This window comes from Lycorma delicatula, chromosome 5 (genome assembly GCF_047948215.1).
Source record: "Lycorma delicatula isolate Av1 chromosome 5, ASM4794821v1, whole genome shotgun sequence".
NCBI classification, from domain to species: domain Eukaryota; kingdom Metazoa; phylum Arthropoda; class Insecta; order Hemiptera; family Fulgoridae; genus Lycorma; species Lycorma delicatula.
The window spans coordinates 115,732,423-115,749,141 of record NC_134459.1 but is presented as its reverse complement, the minus strand read 5'-3'; the positions used below and the strand labels follow the sequence as shown (position 1 = coordinate 115,749,141).

The following is a 16,719-nucleotide window of genomic DNA, read 5'->3' as shown; positions in this document are numbered from 1 at the left end:
GATGAACAATTTTTCACTTATTTTTAAAAAACCTATTAAATACAATTTTTTTATAAATAATTTTTTTTTTGTAAGAGGAGATTGTTTGAAAAAAATACTGTAACAAAAATTTCAAAATATTTTGGACTGAAATTAGAATTTTCTTACAAAATTTATTGTAATCACGTAAAATGATTCCAGCTGATGCTATGGAAAAAATGAATACGAAAAAATACAAACGAAAATTAATGAGTCTGAAAAACTAAAACAATGAAATGTAATCATCAAATGTAGTCAAGTTTGGATACATCCGGAGGTCCCGGGTTTGAATCCCCGGTCCATGCATTGCATTTTAACACGTTACAAAAATTGTCATTCATCTCATCCTCCAAAACCTAACAGTGTTAGCAAAACCTAACACTGAACCCGGAGGTTAAAAAAAAAGAAAAAGGTTTTTGATACAAAAAACCATTCGATTTTTCTCCTGCGACCAGGAAATCAATTTTTGCCCGTTCTCCGTAAATAGGAAAAAATCGCATAATCGAAAAGCTTATATCGATTTGAAACGCGAAAATCCGGAGTCTGGCGAAATTTCAGTTTATGCATCGCATCCTGGTAAAATTATAGTCCCGATTTTTTAAAAATAATACAGGTACCCTTTTTTTTTCAATTTGTTTAGAAAAGTTGTTTTATTTTTAAATTCATAAGGATATTTGTAGAACTTTTTTTACTTATTTCTGAAAGCTATTTGATCTTACACGGCCTTTATTATTGAACTGTACCTTAAATATAATGTTACTGTGAAAAAGAACTAGGAAAAGCTAATATCAACTTAGAACTTTTGTGATAAGTTAATATGGACTTTTGTAAGAAGTTTTCCTACACACATATTATATAAACAGAATTTTTTTTTTCTTTTTGATGATTAAATGTGGGTTAAACTGCTTGTTTTTCAACTTGTTAGTCTACAAATTTTTCTTTGATCGTTTTTGTTTTTTTTCTACAATAATATCTTTGAAATAGAAAATAAAATGTTTCTGATGAAAGATATTTCAATCAAGTCAGAAATTTGTTCGATTAGATATGAATTTATTAATTATTTATTATACACTAATCATTGATTATTAATAATACCGAATAAATTAATTTACTGTCGTAATTGAATTTTGTACTTCTATTACATATCAAGGTATATTAGTATAAAATTTAACGGAATATGAAAGAAGCGGCACTGAAGCAAATGTCTCATAAAATATTATCTTACTTTTTTTTATTAATTTCGACGTACTTGTTATTTTATATTAAAAAACATAATTTAAATTTGTCTTTGCATCATCGTTTGTTCTTTAGGTATATTATTTATATTTTTTGAATATTATTTAATTCGTTTCATAACTTCTCGAATTTACATTTAATAATCTTTAATAAAGAAAAGAGACTAGGCCATCGGCTTTGTTACCTCGTGATCCCAAAAAAACTGGGTTTGGGAAACCTCTACGCCGGGATTTCAGAAGTGAGCGATCAATTTGAGTCAAACTGATTTTTGCAGTTGGATCTCCACTTCCGTTAATGACAGGGACTTACAGTTACTTTCATTAACGTTTATTGACTCTTCCGTTATTTTTTTAAAGAGTCCGCCGAATTCTCGGCGCCTTATTGAAAATAAAATCAAGCAACATAAAATAACGTAGTCTGTATGACCGAGTTTAATCCAAGATCTCATGGTCAAATATCCATTTTGACCATCGCTGAATCCATTTTGAATAGTTTTGGCGTGACGTCTGTACGTATATGCATCTCGCATAACTCAAAAAGGATTAGCCGTAGGATGTTGGTATTTTGAATTTAGGACTGTTGCAACATCTAGTTGTGCACCTCCCCTTCTGATTGCAATCGACTGAACCAAAAGTATCTAAAAAAGCCCAAAAGTTTTCTTTTGAGACTTTTTTTGACTTTTTGACTATTTCTTAACTGCAGTAATAAGCCCTCATTGAGAGCTTTTAAACGATATATAATAAGTGATACTTATTTTTATCGGTTCCAGAGTTATAGCCATACAAAATTTTAATTAATGATATATTTGGATCTTTGTTGAAGGTAAATCGGTTCGAATCAGACTTCATCTTCTCTTTTTTAACTTTTTTTATTTATTTAAATATATTGATTTATTAATTATTATAAACCTCTCATTGTAAAAAGGTTTTACGCTGAACTAATTCAATAATAATAAAAAAAAGAAATTAGCAAAGAACATCAGAAGCTTTTATGAAATAAAATTTTATGTTCTATTCATTTAAAAAAAATGAGTAAATGTAATTTAATAAGCGTACAAGGAAGTCATGTGTTGTCCACATCAGATTTTTTTAGGATCATCATACATCACGTTTCGGTCAGATATACTCATAATTCTGTTGTTGACATTTATTTGAGTCGAGTATTTTAATTTGTGTAAAAAATGTACGTAATAAAATTTCGTTTGATGATCATGCATTACTTTTTTATACTGCATACAAAACTTAAACCAATGTGGATAAATATTATAGTGATTAAAACAGTTTGGAACTGTTTCCATTGATTGAAACAGTTTGTAACTGATTTAACTCTTTTCGACGCATCATGCATATAAACAACAGTGCTTTTTCCCAAAGGCCTATTGAAGTAACAATTACAGAGAATGTAGAAAAAAAATCCACGATGAGAAGGTAATGGAAGATTGAAAGTGCAGGAGATCTCTAAGATTATTGTCTTAAATGAACCGGTGCATCATATTATACACGAATATTTACGTATGTGAAAACTATCGTAAACTAAATAATGGTGCAGTGTTTATTCATAATCGGTTAAAAGCGTGGACGAAAAAAAATTTCGGACCTTTTTTGACAAGCGAGTACCACTTTTTTCTTTTTTCCTCCAAATCAGTGGGTGTTTGGAGGTATTTGCAGAGAAATTATAAATATAATCTAACCAAACTTAACCTCCGGGACCACTGTTAGGCATAATTTCAGAGGGATGAACTTAACTTACGCTCGCTAACCTTCACTTGTTAAAATTGGTCCTTTTTCTGTAAAAATGTTATTTAGTTATTGGTTTATTGGGTTATTGTTACGTAAAAATGCATGTTTTTTTTGTTGTTATTTTTGAGAAAAAAAGGTCCAAAATTTCTAAGCAAGGGTTAGGGTTGTTTAAATGTAATCGAAAGGAACTTTTGCGCAGTTTCATAAACGTTGATGAAATTTAAATACTCACTACTGTCAAAATAAGTTACAGTCAAAACAGTGAAAGGATTGCAGTTGGAGAACACCTGCAAAGAAGGCCAAAACTGTTCTATCAGTAAGAAAACTTTATTGACTTTTATTGAGAAGAATAAAATTATAATAGGCCATCTTTGCTGAGGAGATTTAAAAGAGAAAATAAAGAAAAAACTAGCACATTTGACAAAAAAGAAATTTTTTCTTTCAGTGAAACTCTTTTTCAGTTGTTATACCAAAATTGTTTGAATTTTACCGAGAAATTATTCTTCCGTATTCTCCTAAACGCCAGACTACGTATCTTTGTTCTATTATTTGTTTTCAAATACGACGTTCAACTTCCTTTGAGATAACACGAAGTTGCTTCGCACCGACCGGCCGTATACTATAAACATCCTAATCTACTTCAGTTTCAAGTAGTTCATGAAGTAATATTACGTAGTGATTCCATACAGAACGACTGGCGGGGCTCTGATAGTGTTCTTCTGGCTAACATTAACGCCGATTATATAACCTCCCGCTCTTCCATCAGGAGGTAATCTAGTCTATTCGAAAAATTTCAGACATCAGAAGCATTGTTCGGGGTACGTGATACCTTAAAGGTTTACGAGGTACAGGGACAGTCTACCAGGAAAAACCTCGGTTGAGAGTACATATCACCTTCATTATCACTTTCTAAGTGAGTTAAATCGGCAAAAATTTATTTCTAAAGCTTCCTACGAGATTTTCTGAGCTCCTTGCTTTATAAGGCCAGACACCCATTTTTTCGAAAGATCTGTAAACAACTGGTTTTCCAAAATCATCATTCGGATCAGATGACAGCTGATGTATCTTCATTATATTCCATTTTAGTCTGTAGGTTAATCCGGCTAAACGATTAAACAGAAAGCTTTAGATGACATAAAAATAAAAATACCTCGCACAACGTGTATATATTATAATTATATATTTGTGTTTATTTCACAAATATGTAAGTAAACAACAGCACTAAAAACCACCACTACAACAGGTAAAAATAACAGCTGATACTCATAAATAATGAAAATGTAATTTACATTATTACAATTATAAATTATTGACAATACTGTATAAGTTAATGTACTGTCGTAATTGGGTTTTGTACTTCAATTAGATATCAAGGTATATTAGTATAAAAGATAACGTAATATTATAGAAGCAGCACTGAAGCAGTTGTTTCATAAAATATTATCATTACTTTTTAGTACTTTTGACGTCAACTTTTTATTGTTATTTTATACTAACTAAAAACATAACTTCAAAAAATCATTGCATCCAACGTTTGTTCTTTAAATATTATTTACATTTTTCGAACAGCATTTATAACGTTTTATAACTTCTCGAATTTACATTTAATAATCTTTAATAGAGATTAAAGATTAAAATCTTAATCATCGGATTTAAAATTCACTACACCCATAGCCCAGAAAATTGGGTTTGGGAAACCTATACGCCGGGATTTCAGAAGTGAGTGAAATAAAAGCCAAATTGCTTTTTGCAGTTTCAATCACCACTTCCGTTAATGATAGTTGCTTAAAGTTAACTTTCATTAACGTTCATTGACTCTTTATTGTTTTAAAAGAGTCCGCCGTTTTCCCGGCGCCTAATTGAAAACCAAATGAGTTTTATCCGAAGATCTTATTGATCAAATCGCGCATACCTCGTAATTTACGGTAGGAGTTTGGGGTATGAGTATTAGGGAAAATACCATTCACTTAAATTAGGGCTTCCTTATATATATATATAGGCCTATGTATAAAATTTCGTGACTCGAAAATTTCCTAAATTACTTTATCAATTTCAATGTCCTTATTCAATACAATGTGTTGCAATCCTTTAAATTAAAAATGTTTGAATCGCTTCTATGTGGTGGCTTTGAGGTATGGTGGTCTAACACAAAAAAAAGGAATCATTTTAAGCTAGGAGCATTCGCTAAATCTCATTTTGCTATGATTATGCTGAAAAGTTATTTAAGTGTTCCCATATTTTATTAAAATCGGAAATCTTACTAAGGAAAGTTAGGGAACATCTTAGGTAAAATTAGGTAAGAACTTACCTGAGTTAAGTTCCCTTGGGTGTTATTTTTTCCACATGTACTATTTGTTTATCTTTTTACTGCGAAAGACTCGCAGCAAAGAATACATCATGTACGTCGATACTAATCATGCATAATAAATTTTTGTTTATCTGATATAGAATAATTTTATTTAGCATGGCCCATTGGTATGCATTTATATTTGACATGGTTCAGTTATGAATTATGTATGTTAACGAATGTAAGGAAGATAGAAAAATTTATAAAAAAAAAATCTGACAACAAAGCTGTAATACTTTCTTGGCTTTGGTTATTTATTATTATGTAATAAAAAATTTCTCACACATGAAAAAGATTACCTACGATTTTGTTTGTGGTGGAGGTAATTTATGATAAAGTTTTGTTGTAAAATTATCATTATTTTTAAATAAACAAAAAAATTCAAAATCAATATTTTTTTATGCTCCCAAGCTCCAAAATTATCTTCCAAGAACATTTTTTAACTTTTCTACAACTACGTTAAATGGAAGATATACTAAAAAAATTCACTAAAAAATATAATCCTGTAGGAAAAGCTGTTGTTAGCTGCACATTTTATCAGACTTATATATAATGAAAAGAGAGATGAGGTTGTCACAGATCGATGCAATTTTTTTTATTTATGTTCCAGACCTTTTCACCAAACAGTTCAGTTTTGGGTTTCCAATGAATCCCCTCAATAAAACATATATAAGTAAGACAATAATCCATTTGCGTAAATGCACTTGCACAGATTCACTCCATAAAGAGTACAAAAGCACGTAAAACTAAAAAAAATCAGATAATAGTACAAGACAAAGGAAAAGAAAAACAAAACAGTAACATAATTAATTAACTTATGAAAAGAATTTAGGCCCTTCATCAGGTTCATCACTTAAGCTATGTGTCCCAGCCCAAGAGTCACTCAGACAAACCCAGGTCCAGCGCATGATGACATTTGAGACCCCGGACATCCTCACTGTTGTCAAGGAGATTTAGCGTTACAGTTCACATAATTAACGAGCCGTTTTTTGTAATGTGAACCGAATCGCTTGATTTCCTCGCTAAGGTAATTCCAGTTAGTTATGAATTTCTTCCTTTCGTGCAAACTACGACGCCTCTGTAATGATTCTCGCCAACTTATTCTGGAAGCTTTGTATAACTACAAAGTTGCTCTAGTTCGTCGTACCCCATAGTTCTATAAAATACGTCCAAATGGGTTTCAGAATGACCTTGTATATTAAAAATTTGATGGACAGCGACAAATGTGAATTAACTAATAAGCCTTTAAACCTGTCAAGCGACGACATGGAATAAGTCTTCCATGTCAAGCGACGATCAAAATGGAGCCCGAGGTACTGTACTCGTTCAGAATGTGGAATTAAATCACTGACTTGGTTGATCATAACGGGAATAACAATACCCGGTATTTTTATTACTGCCTAGCATACGGATCGTTGGTTCATAGATTCGAGCCGAGCACTATTTTGAGAAGCACGATTCGCCCTTTGTTCTTTTTCCTTTCTAGGATTTCTCTATACTATTTACAACCATATTAGATGGCTAGATGGTCCGACTGACTGAGTTCGCAAATGGCGGAAGTGCTTTTCTCCATCCTTGGACAATACATGGTAATGTGGACCACCGTACATTTCACTCACGGAACAGTCGCATGCACTTTTTCTTTATGTGGCCATATTGCTAGCAAGGTCGGATGCATTGTAACAGACCGGGAGGCTTTCTCTGTGTTTCAATAGTAACACTATATTAGCGATGTCTTTTAAGCTAAAAATATCACTATTATTCCTTAAGGTTCGATGTTCACAAAAAACGTTGATATCAGATCCTTTGTTGTTCTATGACGGGCAGTCACTATGCTCAGCACCCTATGCTAATGTCCTTCAGCTTCCTCCTTGACTATATCAACGGAAGAGAGTAGTGTAAATTCCTGATCACCACCCGAAAAGCAGTTATATTAATAATATATAAATAAATGAAATACAACCTTACCAAAAATTTATCCGTGTCTCTTTTCTAGTACTTTCGGTCATTCGACCATCTTCAGGAAAAGTTCAATTTATATCATTAAAATTAAATTATGAAAAAAGTAAATTTAAAATCACAGCAACTGGTCGTCATAGTAAAAGTTAGTCATGTCTGTTACGTAAGATGTCGCAGTTGTTATCTCATTAAGGCTTCCCAATACGTCCACTCATAAATTTCATCAATTCACCCGCATATCAACCGAGCAAATTTCTAGCTAAAAAATTGCAGGAAAACATTAATTTAAATAATAAATATAACCTAAAAAATAGTTACGAATTAAAAAATATCATCGATAAAATTAAAATAAACTTATCAACTAAACTTATAACCGGCCATAAAAGCTATGTATACTAATATTAATACAAAATAAACTATAAACATTATATATAACTGATTATCTAAATCAAATCTACATATTGAATGGATAAATGGAATAACCGATTTATTTAATCTATGCTCTAAATTTTAAATTCAACAATAAATACTACCAGCAAGAAAAAGGAGATTATGGGATCACCCCTCTCAGCCATCATGGCAGATATTTACATGGATGAGTTTGAAAATACATTTTTACCTAACATTTTTAAAAATCACCAAATGCTTTTATGTAAAAGATACGTTGATGATATTTTAATTAAAACACAGATAACGACATAAATATAATTTTTAATAAAATTAATGCAATAAATCACAATATCAATTTCACAATAAATCAGAAATTAACAATAATAGTATTAACTATTCTAATATGATCACTGAAAAAAATTGTAATAATAATACTTTAGAAATCGATATATGTAGAAAACCAACACAATATATCACCATGCATGAGATGAATTAGCTTGTATAGCTAATTCATCTCATGCATGGAGTCAAAAAATGGCAGTTATTATTCTCTAATCTACAGAGATATTAAATATCTCAGACATAACAATTTCAAATTAAATTCCTAAATAAATATTATAAAGAATGTAGCAGTATTAAATGATTACATTGGACAACCGATCAATAAATGACAATTTAAAATTAAAAATAAATTATATATAAAAGACAACATTAAATTATCACATAATGACTTGGAAAAATCTATATAAAAATAGAATTTAACCCATTTTATAAATATTTTTATAAAATATATAAAACCCATAATCTAAGACAACATACACCACCAACAATAAATTTTATAAACAATAACAATTATACTAAAGTAGCAAATTCCAAAAATATAAATATCTTGGATAAACAAGGAGTCTATAGTCTGAAATGTGATGACTGCCATTTAGAATATATAGGTATAACCAACCGTTCTTTTTCTATTAGTGCCGAAGCGCACATTAACGATATAAAGAAAGGCCACTTAGATAAATCAAATTTTGCTAGTCACAAATACAATCCCGATAATTTTATTAAAGTATTAGATACTTCGAACGACGTTTATAAAACCAGTATCCTCGAGAAATTCAATATATATATTTTTTTTAGGATTTTGAGAGGCCACAGTGGACCACTTAGTCAACTCTGGTTCGTCTTTTCTTTTTATTTTTCTTCTTGATTACTCAACAATACCTTCTTGATTACCAAACAATAAATTAATCGATGAACAGATCAGATTCGAGGACGATATTTTATTTAAACAAATAATTAATAATTATAAGGATGCCTAAACTGTCTCTGTTCAACCACTAATTATTCGTAACAACTGCGACCTTCTTACATAACAGACATAACTTTATACTATGACGACCAGATGTGATTTTAACATTTTATAAATTTACATTTAACATAATTTAATTTTTGTAATTTAAATTGAAGAATAACGTTTCCTGAGGATGGTCGAATGACCGAAAGCACTAGAAAAAAGACTGCGGACGAATTGTTGGTAAGATTGAATTTCATTTATTTATATATAAATAATATTATATACAAGCTATGCGATGTTTAAAAAACTCAATTATATTAAGTAAAAAAGAGTATTGAAAATAAACACTGCTGCAGGTAAAAGTAACAGTTTATACTCATAAATAATGTTAATATAATTTACATAGATTATTATAATTATAAAATTTTGACAATACCGTAAAAGATAATGTACTGCCGTAATTGAATTTTGTACTATAATTAGATATCAAGGTATAGCAGTATTAAATTTATCGTAATATTAAAGAAGCAGCACTGAAGCAAGTGTTTCATAAAATATTATCGTTATTCTTTAAATAATGTCGACGTAAAAGTTTTCTTGTTATTTTATATTAATTAAAAATTTTTTTAAAATTTGCCATTGTACCATCATTTACTTAAAAATTATTTACATATATTGAATATCATTCATTAGGTTGTATAACTTCTCGAATTTACATTTAATAATCTTTAATAGAGATTAGAGATTGGAACTTAGTCGTCAGCTGTATATCCAGCCTCCTGATCCCAATATATATATATATATATATATATATATACATATTGAGATATATATACATTGGGTTCGGGAAGCCTCTACGTCGGGATTTCAGAAGTGAGCGATCGATTTGAGTCAAACTGCTTTTTGCAGTTGGATCTCCACTTCCGTTAATGATAGGGACTTACAGTTACTTTCATTAACGTTCATTGACTCTTCCGTTATTTTTTTAAAGAGTCCGCCGATTTCCCGGCGCCTAATTGAAAATAAAATTAAGCAACATAAAATAACGTAGTCTGTATGACCGAGTTTAATCCAAGATCAAATTTTAATCAAATCGCGAATATGGCGCAATTCCTTCACTTAAATGAACGCTGTCCCGTTCAATTAATTAAAGGGCAGTATATAAGCCTGTTGGAAAAGTAGTTGCTACTTACCAATTTTTATCAGATTTTAATTAAAAGAGAATTGTTGCCACAATTCGATATCGTTTTTTTTTTTAATTTATGTTTCAGACTCTTTCACCAATTATACCAGTTTTTTATGACTATTTTTAGAGAATCATCGATAAAACTACGATATTACACGTTTGGTTGCATGGCGGGAGAGTGGAGTGAAAATGAATTTTCTTAACTTTTTTTATCGATGGACGACTGATTTACTTTTCTTCATTCCTTATTCCTTACAGTTCTGTGCTATAAATCTTTAACTTTCAACATTTAATCTATCTTGCTTACATACTATGTTTTTTTTAATTTTATATATATATATATAAATATATTCCCGCTTTTTACTCCCTTCTACGAAGTAAAGGAAGTACTGTGATCGCGAAAAATTTCGGTTTCTAGATTTCAATGGAAATATCCATTATGACCATCCCTGAATCCATTTTGAATAGTCTTGGCGTGACGTCTGTACGTATATGCATCTCGCATAACTCAAAAACGATTAGCCGTAGGATGTTGGTATTTTGAATTTAGGACTGTTGCAACATCTAGTTGTGCACCTCCCCTTCTGATTGCAATCGACTGAACCAAAAGTATCTAAAAAAGCCCAAAAGTTTTCTTTTGAAATTTTTTTGACTTTTTGACTATTTCTTAACTGCAGTAATAAGCCCTCATTGAGAGCTTTTCAACGATATATCATAAGTGATACTTATTAGTATCGGTTCCAGAGTTATAGCCATACAAAATTTGAAGGTAAATCGGTTCGAATCAGACTTCATCTTCTCTTTTTTAACTTTTTTTATTTATTTAAATATATTGATTTATTAATTATTATAAACCTCTCATTGTAAAAAAGTTTTACGATGAACTAATTCAATAATAATAAAAAAAAGAAATTAGGAAAGAACATCAGAAGCTTTTATGAAATAAAATTTTATGTTCTTTTCATTTAAAAAAAATGAGTAAATGTAATTTAATAAGCGTACAAGGAAGTCATGTGTTGTTTACATCAGATTTTTTTTAGGATCATCATACATCACGTTTCGGTCAGATATACTCATAATTCTGTTGTTGACATTTATTTGAGTCGAGTATTTTAATTTGTGTAAAAAATGTACGTAATAAAATTTCGTTAGATGATCATGCATTACTTTTAAATACTGCATAGGGAACTTAAACCAATGAGGATAAATATTATAGTGATTAAAACAGTTTGGAACTGTTTCCATTGATTGAAACAGTTTGTAACTGATTTGACTATTTTCGAAGGTATCATGCATATAAACAACAGTGCTTTTTCCCAAAGGCCTATTGAAGTAACAATTGTAGAGAATGTAGAAAAAAATCCACGTTGAGAAGGTAATGGAAGATTGAAAGTGCATGAGATCTCTAAGATTATCGTCTTAAATGAACCGGTGCATCATATTATACACGAATATTTACGTATGTGAAAACTATCGTTAACTAAATAATGGTGCAGTGTTTATTCATAATCGGTTAAAAGCGTGGACGAAAAAAAATTTCGGACCTTTTTTGACAAGCGAGTACCACTTTTTTCTTTTTTCCTCCAAATCAGTGGGTGTTTGGAGGTATTTGCAGAGAAATTATAAATATAATCTAACCAAACTTAACCTCCGGGACCACTGTTAGGCATAATTTCAGAGGGATGAACTTAACTTACGCTCGCTAACCTTCACTTGTTAAAATTGGTCCTTTTTCTGTAAAAATGTTATTTAGTTATTGGTTTATTGGGTTATTGTTATGTAAAAATGCATGTTTTTTTTGTTGTTATTTTTGAGAAAAAAAGGTCCAAAATTTCTAAGCAAGGGTTAGGGTTGTTTAAATGTAATCGAAAGGAACTTTTGCGCAGTTTCATAAACGTTGATGAAATTTAAATACTCACTACTGTCAAAATAAGTTACAGTCAAAACAGTGAAAGGATTGCAGTGGGAGAACACCTCCAGAGAAGGCCAAAACTGTTCTATCAGTAAGAAAACTTTATTGACTTTTATTGAGAAGAATAAAATTATAATAGGCCATCTTTGCTGAGGAGATTTAAAAGAGAAAATAAAGAAAAAACTAGCACATTTGACAAAAAAGAAAATTTTTCTTTCAGTGAAACTCTTTTTCAGTTGTTATACCAAAATTGTTTGAATTTTACCGAGAAATTATTCTTCCGTATTCTCCTAAACGCCAGACTACGCATCTTTGTTCTATTATTTGTTTTCAAATATGACGTTCAACTTCCTTTGAGATAACACGAAGTTGCTTCGCACCGACCGGCCGTATACTATAAACATCCTAATCTACTTCAGTTTCAAGTAGTTCATGAAGTCATATTACGTAGTGATTCCATACAGAACGACTGGCGGGGCTCTGATAGTGTTCTTCTGGCTAACATTAACGCCGATTATATAACCTTCCGCTCTTCCATCAGGAGGTAATCTAGTCTATTCGAAAAATTTCAGACATCAGAAGCATTGTTCGGGGTACGTGATACCTTAAAGGTTTACGAGGTACAGGGACAGTCTACCAGGAAAAACCTCGGTTGAGAGTACATATCACCTTCATTATCACTTTCTAAGTGAGTTAAATCGGCAAAAATTTATTTCTAAAGCTTCCTACGAGATTTTCTGAGCTCCTTGCTTTACAAGGCCAGACACCCATTTTTCCGAAAGATCTGTAAACAACTCGTTTTCCCAAATCATCATTCGGATCAGATGACAGCTGATGCATCTTCATTATATTCCATTTTAGTCTGTAGGTTAATCCGGCTAAACGATTAAACAGAAAGCTTTAGATGACATAAAAATAAAAGTACCTCGCACAACGTGTATATATTATAATTATATTTTTGTGTTTATTTTACAAATATATAAGTAAACAACAGCACTAAAACCACCACTACAACAGGTAAAAACAACAGCTGATACTCATAAATAATGAAAATGTAATTTACATTATTACAATTATAAATTATTGACAATACCGTAGAAGTTAATGTACTGTCGTAATTGGGTTTTGTACTATAATTAGATCAAGGTTTAGCAGTATTAAATTTATCGTAATATTAAAGAAGCAGCACTGAAGCAAGTGTTTCATAAAATATTATCGTTATTCTTTAAATAATGTCGACGTAAAAGTTTTCTTGTTATTTTATATTAATTAAATTTTTTTTTTAAATTTGCCATTGTACCATCATTTACTTAAAAATTATTTACATATATTGAATATCATTCATTAGGTTGTATAACTTCTCGAATTTACATTTAATAATCTTTAATAGAGATTAGAGACTAGGAACTTTGTCGTCAGCTGTATATCCAACATCCTGATCCCAATATATATATATATATATATATATATATATATATATATATATATATATATATAGAGCTATATATACATTGGGCTTGGGAAGCCTCTACGCCGGGATTTCAGAAGTGTGCGATTATAACCAAATTAATTGTTTTTGCAATTTTATCGCCACTTCCGTTAATGACAGTTGCTTACAGTTACCGTCATTAACGTTCATTGACTTTTTGAGTCCGCCGTTTTCCCGGAGCCTAATTGAGAATCAAATTACGCAACACAAAATAGCGTAGTCAATATGACAAGTTTATCCCACCAAGGTCTTATGTTAATAAAATCGCGAATACGTCGCAATTTTCCCTTTCTTTTTCCTATTTAGCTTCCGGTAATTACCTTCCAGATAATACTTCAGAGGATGATATGTATGAGTGTAAATGAAGTGTAGTCTTTTACAGTCTCATTTCGACTATTTCTGAGATGTGTGATTAATTGAAACCCAAACAACACTTGTATCCACGATCTAGTATTCAAATCCGTGTAAAAACAACTGACTTTACTAGGACTTGAACGCTGGAACTCTCGACTTCCAAATCAGTTGATATGGAAAGATGCGTTCACCACACCAGACGCAATTTCCCCTCCCACCAGTTAACTGAACGGTGTTTCTCAGTGTTCTGTGTGTTTATTAAAACGCTAGTGTTTAATCCTGTTGGAAAATTGTTGTTACCTGCCAATTTTTATCACATCTATAATGAAAAGAGAGAAGAGGTGATTCAATTTATTTATGTTTCCGACCTTTTCACCAAATAGACCAGTTTTTTAATGATTTTTATCGACTTTTTAAGAGAAATACGATGTTACACTTTTGATCGTATGGGATTGGGGGGTGAAATTATTTTTTTTTAATGTTTTGAGCTATGAGGAGTACGAAAATACAATTCACTTAAATTAGGTTTCCATATATCTATAGATCTATAACTATTATTTAAAGAGGAAGAGGGTTTCTTTTGTTTGGGATAAAAAAACTACTCGATCAAGTTTTTACACCCATGTGTGTTGGCATAACTGAGAAGGTTTATAGATATATTTCATTTCGAAATATATATATATATATATAAAATTTTCTGACTTGAAAATGTCCAAAACTACTAGATGAATTAAACTACTAGTTTATAATTGTTGAATTACACCTATAGGGTATGGCGGTCTAATACAAAAATAAATCGTTTTAAGTAGTAGCATCATTTTAGCAAATGAGATTTGCTAAATCTCATTCTTCTATGATTACGTGTTGAAAAATTATTTAAGGATTCTCGTACTTTATTAACACCCAATATATATTACTAAGAGAAGTTAGGTAACAGAGTTCTTAGGTAACTTACATCTTAGGTAAGAGAATTTACCTAGGGTAAGTTCTTGTTTGGATTATTTTCTTCATATGTACTATTTGTTTATCTCTTAATTGGCGAAATAAACAAGGAAAGCAGACATATGCCCGACAGCTCTGGTACCGCGGAGGAGTGTCTAGGGGGCCTACCGACCATGAGGGGGTTGCCATGTGAACTCGCGGTCACTCCGATGCTCGGATCTGAAATATAAGCTTCGCTTTCTGTAGCTAATTAAAAGAAAAGGAGGAAAAAAAGAAGAAGGGAAAAAACTTGAAGTACTTCTAGGTACGAAGATTATGTCCGAGGGAGTTATCGATTCTAGGCTAACCAAAAAACAGCTCTGGCTTGTTGTGGTTAATATGGCTTAATCCATTTCGAGATGTTCCGGAAGGAGGAAGAAGCAAAAAAGCACTGTGTGTCTTATTAAAGACACACAGCAAAGAATAAATAATGTAGGTCTATACTAAACATACATAATAATTTTTTTTTTTTTTTTGGTATTGTTCTGTTATGAATTATGTAGTTTAATAAATGTAAGGAAGATGGAAGAATTTGTAGTAAAAAAAAGAATGCTGACAACAAAGTTATATTATTTTCCTGGCGTTGTTTATTTATTCTTATAGAAAAAATAACTATACTTGAAAAGATTTACCTATGGTTTATTTTTTGGAGTGGGGGTAATTACGATGAGGTTTTATTGTAAAATTATCATTATTTGTTTAATTAAACCAAAAAGGTTTTTTTAAAATTCAAAACTCTTCAAAAATTCAAAAATTGGTATGTAAATTATATTCATTAATAGAAATCAAGTTTTACCTTCCTTTTTTTTAAATACTATCGAAGTTGCTTTTTTATTGTATAACGTTATACTACAAATTTCCTTATATGTTTTGTAATATATTATTTATATGATTTTGTTTGTTATTTACTTTCGAAAGCTACATATAATTTACACAGTAGACTATATCATCTAGTTCTTTAGTTGGCTTTTGGCTAGATGGATTTAGTATTGTAACAATTAAAATACCTTCCTGAGAATGAGATTACTAAAACATGCGAAGATATAAATGTATCTTAACTGCCGATAACATTATACCCGTTAAAAATATACACTGTGTGCTCTCTTTTTATAATGATCACTATAACTTGTCGGTTGAGTTTGTCGTGTTACGGTACAGTAAAAAATCTGATGTGGACATCACACGACTTCCTTGTACGCCTATTAAATTCATGTACACATTTTTTTAAATGAAAAGTACATAAAATTTTATTTCGTTAATAACTTCTGATTTTTTCATAATTTTTTTAATGAATTATTATTTATTGTCATTTTTTTTACAATCACAGCTTAATAATTATTAATAAATCAATAAATGTAAATTTAAAAAAAAGTTAAAAAAAGGAAATGAAGTCGGATTCGAACCGATGTGCCTTCCCCTTGTAAGATCAAAATATGTCATTAATTAAAATTTTATTTGGCTACAACTCTGGAACCAATGAAAATAAGTACCACTTATGATATATCGTTAAAAGATCTCAATGAGAGCTTGTTACTGCACTTAAGAAAAAGTTCAAAATTCAATTTTTTTGGATTTTGGGCTTTTTTTGACACTTTTGGTCCAGTCGAATGCAATCAAAAGGAAAAGTTCATAACTAGATCTTACAACAGTCCTAAACCCAAAATTTCAACATCCTACGGCTAATCGTTTTTGAATTATGCGAGATGCATGAGTACGGACAGACGTCATGCCGAAACTAGTCAAAATTGTTTCGCGGATGTTCAAAATGGATATTTCCGTTGAAATCTGAAAACCGAAATTTTTTGTGATCACAA

General features: G+C 30.7%; 1 protein-coding gene across 1 annotated transcript in view; it reads right to left on the bottom strand.

The window, feature by feature from the left end:
- LOC142325732 (nose resistant to fluoxetine protein 6-like) overlaps nucleotides 1-4,064 on the bottom strand; it is a 40,962-nt gene extending 36,898 nt beyond the window's left edge. The window contains exon 1 of the mRNA XM_075367764.1: nucleotides 3,948-4,064. Coding sequence (XP_075223879.1) covers nucleotides 3,948-4,064 — 117 coding nt within the window. The remainder of the gene's footprint in view (nucleotides 1-3,947) is intronic.
- Nucleotides 4,065-16,719: the final 12,655 nt, after the last annotated feature.